Source organism: Canis lupus, chromosome 20 (assembly GCF_003254725.2).
Source record: "Canis lupus dingo isolate Sandy chromosome 20, ASM325472v2, whole genome shotgun sequence".
NCBI classification, from domain to species: domain Eukaryota; kingdom Metazoa; phylum Chordata; class Mammalia; order Carnivora; family Canidae; genus Canis; species Canis lupus.
This window is the reverse complement of record NC_064262.1, coordinates 49,550,938-49,559,996: the sequence shown is the minus strand read 5'-3', so window position 1 is coordinate 49,559,996 and position 9,059 is coordinate 49,550,938. Positions and strand designations below refer to the sequence as shown.

General features: G+C 53.2%; 1 protein-coding gene across 1 annotated transcript; it reads right to left on the bottom strand.

Moving 5' to 3' along the window:
* Positions 1-131: 131 nt before the first annotated feature.
* FARSA (phenylalanyl-tRNA synthetase subunit alpha) lies at positions 132-8,591 on the bottom strand. The gene is made up of 13 exons (XM_025457717.3): positions 8,394-8,591; positions 6,390-6,527; positions 6,209-6,307; positions 6,010-6,128; positions 4,584-4,676; positions 4,371-4,499; positions 4,178-4,293; positions 2,097-2,181; positions 1,904-2,003; positions 1,647-1,815; positions 1,462-1,539; positions 1,192-1,306; positions 132-516 (listed from the first exon to the last, which is right to left on the bottom strand). Exons 1-13 carry the CDS (start codon positions 8,538-8,540, stop codon positions 378-380), a joined length of 1,527 nt encoding a protein of 508 aa, XP_025313502.1. The 5' UTR covers positions 8,541-8,591; the 3' UTR covers positions 132-377.
* Between the last annotated feature and the right edge of the window lie 468 nt (positions 8,592-9,059).

Here is a 9,059-nt window from a genome sequence, read left to right as displayed (position 1 = left end):
ATGGAGCTAGCCTTCCCCAGGTGGATCTGGCTCAGGCAAGCCACGTGCTTCCGAGGACCCAAGTCTCCCAACCCACCATTCCTCACACCCAGGGCTCTAGCACTCCTCCACCCCTAAGGAAAGGCACCATATGAGGACAAATGCCCACTTTATTAGCCAGCAGCTGGCCTGCAGGGCTCCCACCTTCATAGATCAAGCCTGCTACCTGCTCTCTTGCCCCTGGGACCTTGGGGCAGGTGGGGAAGAGGAGATACCAGGAACAGGGGTGGGGGGATGGCCTCACGGAGGCCTTATAAATACAAGGGGGTCACTGGTAGGGATGTAAGGGGGCTGGACAGCTGGGGCCCAGGGAAGGCAGGTATCCAGAGTGGCCCATGTCATGCGGCGCCCTGTGTCCGTGGGGGCCCCGGTTCAGCATCCAGGCGGCACAGGGGACTGTCGTACACCATCTGGAGGTTCACCTTGTGGCCCACAAGCTCCCGGATATTGTTGATGCCATATTTGATCATTGTCGGGCTTGCAGTGGGGAGGGAAGAAAATAGTTTTGATGCTATGTCAGGTCACGGTCTCCTCTGATCAACCAAGCCATCTCTGATGGTTCCCACCTCCTTAAAAGCCCAAGTTATTCAAAGGGCTCAGAAGGCCCCGAATGATCTATCCTGTCACTTCCCCACCCTCATTCTCCTCCCATTCTACTTATTCACTCTCTCCAGCCACGCTGGCCCCCTCAATGTTCTCCAAATATAGCACAGACATTCCTGCCTCAGGGCCTTTGCACTGGCTATTCCTGCTGCCTGGAACACCCTTCCCCAGATAGGCCCCCAGCTTACCCCTTCATCTACCTCCAGTCTTTGCTCAGATGCTACATCCTCCTGGAAGCTTTCCCGGACAATCCTGTCTCAGCCCTCCCTGCTGTGTTTCTATAGCACCTACTGGCTTCAGACACACTCTAAATTTTACTTGTCCAATTTACTTATTTATCTTGCTAATTACCATCTTTCTCACTGCGCTATAACCCTAGCTTCGCAGAGGCACAGATGTGTGCTGTCATACTCCTAGCATGACACATAGCAGACGCTCACTAAAGGCTTTTCAAATGAAGAACAGATGGAATGGTGTGAAGGTCTGTAGGCCCCCGTGCCCAGCAAGTCACCTGAGTGGCAGCCAGACACTCTAAGTTTGGGCACTCACCGCTCCAGGGAGAGGCCCCAAGCAATGACTGACACATTTTCAGGGAGCCCCATGGGCAACAGCATCTCGGGGCGGAAGAGCCCAGAATTCCCGACTTCTACCCACTTCTTCAGACCTATAGGGGTGGTAGAAGGTAGGACAGAGATGTGTGGATGATGCTGGGTCTGGCAGTGATCTGGGGGGGTGGGCCTGGCAGTGACAGGGACCCAGGCTGAGCTGTGGGAAGGCTGACACACCCCTCCCCACCCCATTACCAGGTTCCACCCTGACCTTGGTGGTAGCTGAACACCTCCATGCTGGGCTCCGTGTAGGGGTTGTAGGCCGGCTTGAAGCGCAGCTGGGTGATACCTGGGCAGGGGAGGCAGGGGGGCAAGCAGAGGAGTGGAGGATAAGCCTGGCAGCAGGGCCTCTTGCCGTGGCTCCACTAGACCGTCCACCGCAGCCTGCCTGCCTACCCAGCTTGGTGAAGAACTCCCGCAGGATGCCCATGAGGTGGCCCAGGGTGAGGCCATGGTCGGCCACAACGCCCTCAATCTGGTGGAACTCAGCCAGGTGTGTGGCGTCTAGGGTCTCATTTCGGAACACGCGATCAATGGAGAAGTACTTGGCTGGTGTGAAGGGCTTCTGGGGGTGACAGGTAGGCCAGGCCTGGGAGGTCAGAAGGTCGTTGGGACAGCCCCCTGCCTCCCCCACCGCCCAGGCTGAGCTGCACCTTCTGGGCCAAGCGGTAGAGAGCACGGGCGCTGGCAGACGTGGTGTGCGTGCGCAGTATGTTTTTCCGGGCCTCTTCCAGCTTCCAGTTGTATTTGTACCTTTAGAAGGACACATGGGAAGTCCGCATTGTCGCCTTCAGACCCCCAAACTTCTTTCCCCTGATACCCCAAAAAGTCCTGGTCCTGCCTCACCCCTGTGAGCCGTAGCCACCCTGAGAGTGAGTCCGCTTGACCCGATGGACGTAGTCCATTGGGAGCTGCAGGGCCTCCGCTGGATCTGGGCAGGACAGAGTATAATCGTGTCAGTCAAGGAGCATTTCTCAAACAGCCACTGTACAGAGGACAAACAGCTACATGTGTCGCTCCCACTCTTAACACCCACAGCAGCCAGAGGGTGCCTAGGAACACCCAAGTCCATCACAACCCTCCATCCATGTCCCAGGGGTGGGAACAAAGCCCTCCCTTTGGCTACACTGTCCTGTCGCCTCTCATTCCTAACTGATCACTCCCTCCAGTCACAGGGCCTCCCACCTGATCTGTGAGCAATACCAGGCACATTCCAGCCTCAGGGCCTTTGCACTGGCCATTCTCTCCTGGAACTTTCATTCTCAGATAAGGTTTTCTCCCTCACCTCCTTTGGCCTTTAAACAAAGGCTTGGTTTTAAATCCACAGGCCCTTCCCCCTTCACACCAGTTTCTACTGTGTCTACTGCCACCTTGCATTACTGCATTTGTCTAGCACTCAGGATTTAATATACATCTATCCACCAGGACACAGGTCTCACCAGGGCAAAGACTTCATGTTTCATTCATGGCTGTAACCTAGATGTTTAACAAAGACCTTGGCCCACAGGAGGGCATTAGCAACCATTTGTTGTGAGAACGTGCAAATTTTTTTTTTTTTTTTAAGATTTTATTTTTTAAGATTTATTCATGAGAGACACAGAAAGAGAGGCAGAGACATAGGCAGAGGGAGAAGCAGACTCCCTGCAGGGAGCCCGATATGGGACTTGATCCCAGGATTCCAGAATCATGCCCTGGGCTGAAGGCAGACGCTCAACTGCTGAGCCACCCAGGCATCCCTTAGAATGGGCAAGTTCTTAGGATCCCTTTCCAGAAACATAATTTTGGTGCACCTGAAAAGCTTGACATCAAATCCCAGCTCTACTATGTATAAGCTGTGTGACTCTGAGCCTCAGTTTCATCCACTGTAAAAGAGAGCTAACAGCACTACTTCCTACAGTTTGCAGAATTAGAACAGAGATTAGAGTGTATGGGAGGCACCTGGGTGGCTCAGTGGTTAAATGTCTGCCTATAGCCCAGAGCATGATCCTGGAGTCCTGGGATCGAGTCCGCATTGGGTTCCCTTTGGGGAGCCTGCTTGTCCCTCTGCCTATGTCTCTGCCCCTCTCTCTCTGTCTCTCATGAATAAATAAAATCTTAAAAGAAACAAAAAAAGAACAGAGTATACAGTGAGTACTTATTAAGTTTTGGGCGCTGTGACAATGACGACAGCAATGCCATTGTTGCTCCTAGCCAGGTAACAGGCACCCACTGGCCTCCCCTGCCTTCCTGCAGTGGAGAATTGGGGGACTGGATGCAGTTGGGGGTGGGGAGAAAACGACTGTGGAAAATCATTCAGTTTCAGACAGAACTAAACATTGTGAAATTAAGAAAGAAAAAAATTGGGAAACAAGCTTCAAGACTAGGGATGAGGGACTTTTAGAACTCAAGGTGACAAGGGCATGTCATCTTCTTTTTTTTTAAAGATTTTTTAATTTATTTATTCATGAGAAACACACACACAGAGAGAGAGAGAGAGAGAGAGAGAGAGAGGGGCAGGCAGAGACACAGGCAGAGGGAGAAGCAGGCTCCATGCAGGGAGCCTGATGTGGGACTCGATCCGGGGTCTCCAGGATCACACCCTGGGCTGAAGGCAGAGCTAAACCGCTGAGCCACCCAGGCTGCCCTGACAAGGGCATGTCAAAGTGGCCTCTGTGAGGTGACCCCCGTCAGCCAAGGTTTGATGCTGGAGCCAGCCTTGAAGATCTGGGAGAAGGCGGTTCTCAGCAGAGAACTGCCTGGAAGCTCGGGCAAGGGCCATGAAGTGGGCAGGCAGGATGTGGGAGGAGGTGACAGAGGTCAAGAGGACCTGTTCACACCAGCCCAGTCAGCCACACCTAGGATAGAATTTATTCCGTAAAACGAATAAGCCTCTCCAAAAAGTTCTGCCCAGGCCTGGCACCTCTGGTGGCGCGGCCAGTTCCACCCACCTCGGAGGAAGAAGGTGTCGTGTTGATCACGGGCCGGGTGCTGCTGGGGCTGGAAAAGTGCATCAAAGTTCCAGAAGGAGCTCTCAATGAAGTTGTCAGTCGGCATCTCTGTGAATCTGGAGGGAGATGCAGCCTGACTGTTCTGCCTGTGCCCAGTGGCTGGGTCGGCCCCACCCCCTGGCCCTGTGCTCACCCCATCTCCAGAAAGATCTGCCGGAACTGCGTGCGGACCTTGAGCAGAGGATGCAGGTGGCCGCTGTCTGGGAGGACGCCACGGGCCAAGAAGTTGTATGGCTTGAAGGGCCGGTCCCGCCAGGAGCCGCTGTTGGGGGATGCAGGGTGCATGGGCCCGGTGAAGGCTCCCCTCCCTCCCTGACCTGACCCAGTTCCTGGGGCCACCCCCTACCTGGAGATCATCTCTGGGCTCAGCTCTGTCTCCTGCTTGGAGATGTTGGTGCTAAAAGTACTGCCTTTGCTCACCCAGTAGGTCTTCAGGGTCCTGTGGTCAGAGAGGAGAAGGGCACTGTCACTTCCTTCAAGAAGTTTCCTGCAATATATCTGATGCCGACCCCAATACCAGCCACCAAGTCCCTCTGCTTTATTTTCTTCCTGACATTCATCATCACCTGAAATCCTCTTATTTAGCCCACACCTACATCCTTCTGTCGCTCACTTACTCATTCAACAAGTACCTAATAAGAATCTACTATGTGCCAGGGTCTGTTCAAAGTACTAAACATATATACATACATACATACTAAGAATAACAGGTAAACTCTTGAGGGTTTATTCCGTGCTGGGCTCTATTCCACTGAAATCATCCCACTGTCTTATGAAAAAGAGGTCGTTTTACAGATAAGGAAACTGAGGCCCAGAAAGATCAGGTGACTTGGCCAAGGTCACAAAACTAATAAGGACCAAAGCCATGACCTGGACAGGGCAGCCTTCCTCCAGTCTGTATCCTCAAAACTGCTATGCCACTAAGTTATCAGTCAAAGGGTATATCAGCCCTGTGAGAGCAAAGCCCCTGGCTTGTCCAGGTCCCAGCATTCAATCAATTTCAGACACTGACATCAGAGCCATAAAGGAAACAAACATGGCATCCGATATGCAGAGTATAAGTAAGAAGCTTTTGGGGCGCCTGGGTGGCTCAGTTGGTTGAATGTCTGCCTTTGGCTTGGGTCATGATCCCAGTGCTCTGGTATTGAGCCCTATGTCAGGCTCTCTGCTCAGCGGGGAGTGTGCTTCTCCCTCTGCCCTTCCCCTACTCAAGTTTGCTCGCTTGCTCTCTCTGAAATAAATAAATCTTAAAAAAATAAGTGAGCAGCTTTTATGGAACTCAAAGGGAGAAAGGGGTGCGAGGATGGCCTCTTTAAGGTGACACACAGGGATGTCTGGGTGGCTTAGTCGGTGAAGCATCCACCTTCCACTCAGGTCATGATCCCAGAGTCATGAGATCGAGCCCCACTTTGGGCTCCCTGCTCAACAGGGAGTCAGCCTTTCCCTCTCTGTCTGCCTCTCCCTCAGCTTATGCTCTCTCTCATGTGTACTTGCTCTCCCTCTCAAATAAATAAAATCGTAATAAATAAATAAATAGACACAGGCAGAGGTTTGATGCCCAAGCCTGGCTTAAGGGAAGACAGCTCTCGGCAGAAGTCATGGCATGAGCAAAGGCCCTGCAGTGGCATGAGCCTGGCATGAGTACATGGTAAAGCAGTGCTGGGGGAACACTGATAGCATTGTGGCCCAGTATGGGCAGGATGACTCCGTCCACCACACCCTAGGACCACTTGGGTGATGCGGGATGGAATGGGGGCGGGGCATCCACTCACACTTCAGTTAGCAGCTTCCTCTTCCTGAGCTCACTCCTTTCCTTCTCACCCAGCTTCTCAGCCTGCCCACCTTGGACCAGCTGGAGCCGCCGTTGCACCTCGTCCTCCACACTGTCCACCTGCCGTGATGAAGGGTGTAATAGGCTGTGAGGGCCAATGGCCCACCTGCTTGCCTGCCCCCCTGCAGGCAGGGACTCACCACTCGGAACACCCGGGGCCCATCAGCTGCACTCTTGTCCACGCGGATCCACTTGTTGGACATGGCCTTGCTGAAGCCCACCTTGCCGCTGGGAAGTCGCTGGGGGAGCAAGACCACAGTGAGCAGAGCATGAGGGCCACCTCAACCCGTCACTTCCCATGCCTTGCCCTTAGGACCTTACCATGAGCTCGCTCTGGGCCAGGCCCTCCCGGGGGATGCTGTGAAACACCCGCGCCTCATGGCTGCCCTCCCGGGCTATCTCCTCGCCCTCGGCGGTAAGCTCCCAGCGCTTGGTGGAACGCAGCTCAGCCTCAATGATCTGCAGGGAAATGGGGAAGGGAAGACCCACAGAGACAGGGTTCAGAGCCAGGAATGCCCTCTCTACAGCACTCCGGTTGCACGGTACCTGAAGCCAGCTTCACATCTGAGCTGCACCACTTCCCAGCTGAGTGAGCACCCCTTGCTGAATCTCAGTTTCCCTTCTGTGACACCAGGATAACAACACAGATGGCTCACATCTCCCAGGGTGAGGTAAGGTACTAAGAATGGTTCCTAACAGAAAATAAGTTCTTCCTATTGCTTTTGAATCTGAGAAAGATTTTTGAGATCCCAGGTGAACTGATTCATCTCCACCTTTAATGTGTTTGCATCTTAGTGCCCAGAGTGTCAGAAAAGGGCCCCCGGGTCCACATTACACACAGGAACACAAAGTTCCATGATGAGGATGGGTTTAGGCCATGCACAGAGGAGCAAGGCTGGGTGGGGCCCACAGGGCTTAGCTCCCTATTCATTCTAATTCCCAGCTCTGCTCTTCAGTCCCTGTATGACCTCAGGAAAGTTGCTTAACTTCCTTGAGCAAGTTTTCTTATCCCAGAGAGAAAGCTGCGATGGGCTCTACCCCCAGGAAGCTTTCATGAATAATTATTAAATTAACATATGGAAAAGACGTAGGATGTTTAGCAGTACCTACCAAATACTGTGTGCATTCTACCAACTATTACCATCATCGTCATTATTACTATCACTGTCATTAGACTGAACCACAATAAACAGCCACTGTTAAACCTACTGTGACCAACCCAAGTCAATTTCACAGGAATCCAGGTGCTATCACGCCACATAGGATCCCCTCTCTGCATTGATGACCTCAGGCTCTGCAGCCTGAAAGCTTAATTTAAAATCCAGGTTTGCCTGCTCCTTCCAGTGACACTGATCCAGTTACTGACCAGTGCTCAGAAGATGTCCTGTCTGCAAAATGGAGATATCAGTGCTACCATCGTGGGATAATGACAAAGACTAAATGCTACATAAAGCTGAGACCAAAGTGGGGCACGGAACATGAGCTGATGAATATGCAGCCCAGTTAGGTTTTCTGATTCGTAGCCTTGAGAATCCAGCCTCCTGGGTCGCCCACAGGCCTCTGATAATCATTCTTCTATGGCTCCATCACCTTTCACTCGTCTAAGTCAAAAAGGCTGCGCTTCATTCTTGCTTCCCCTGACTTGCCATGAATCTCCTTTCATTCCCTCTCTTGAATCTTCTCCATTCCACCTGCCTCCCTACAACCAGACACCATGCCCTCTACCTTGGGCATGTGCCTACCTCACCACCAGTCCTGTCCCTGTCAATCCTTTGCCAGAGGGACACAGACAGGACACATATCTGACTGGCTCCAGCTCCTGCCATGACTTTCCATGAGATCGAGACCTACGAGGCCTTGCAAATTTTGCCTCTACTAATGCCTTTCAACACCTGTTTCCCCTTTCTGCCATTGATCCCTGAAGCTTTCTTCCTCAATGCAGAGGCCCGACTCAGCTGTCACCTCCTCCAGGACGTTCTCCTTGATTCCCATGCCTGGGCCAGCTGTCACCTCTGGATTCCCTGTATTTCCTTCATCACTCTAAGGGTCACCTGAGTATCTCCCTCGTTAGACCCTAACCTCTGTGAGGACGGTGACCACCGTCTTCCTTGTCCACCATCGTGCCTTCCCCCATGCCTACTATATCTCAATGGACATCTACTGAGTGCAGAACGTCAGTGCTCCTGGGCTCTTACTTGTTCTAGACTCCCTGCCTGCCCACCCTAGGCTGGACTACCGAAGGATTCTTCAGCAGGCAGGGCCTTCTGGGCAAGGGGACGGCAAGCGCAAGAGCGAGGAGGCCCAGCATCACGGGGCCCGACTCACCTCGCCCAGCGCTTGCAGGCTCTTCACGGCGCCCACCACCGCCTGGTGGTCCACGCCCAGCTCAGCCGCCAGCTCTGCGCTGTCCAAGCCGCCATCCGCCGCCTCCAGCTGCCGAAGCAGCACCTCTGCCACCGGCCCATCCGCCATGGCTCCTCCGAGCGTGTGCGCCTTATCCCGCCTGGGGCCTGAACAACCGGAACCGGAACCGGCGCCGGGGGTGCGCCGCCATCTTGAGCGTGGCCGACCTGTGGCCAGGCTCAGGGCGCCGCCATATTCAGTGTGGCGATTGAAACTTAGAGGGTAGGAGAAGCTCAGCGCCCGCCTCCGCCCCAGCTAAACTAGTGGTGTCTGGTTGACCAGAGAACCCTAACTGAAGACCTCAAGGACAGAATCACAGCGTTGTTTTAGGTTTCATACAACCCCACTTCCAGCAGGTGGTGTGACCTTGGACTTCTCTCTCTTTGAGCCTCAGAGCCCTCTGCCCTAGGATTCGCTCTTGGCCTGCGGGAGGGCTGTAGGTGGTGGGCTCCAGAGATAGTCATTCCGCTGAGATCAAGACGACTTTTAATTAAAAAAACAAAAAAACGACTTTCAAGTTTTTAAAGGGAGGCTAGGTAGGGACCATCCCTATTTATAAAGGGGAGAGGAACTCATTTAATAGTAGTT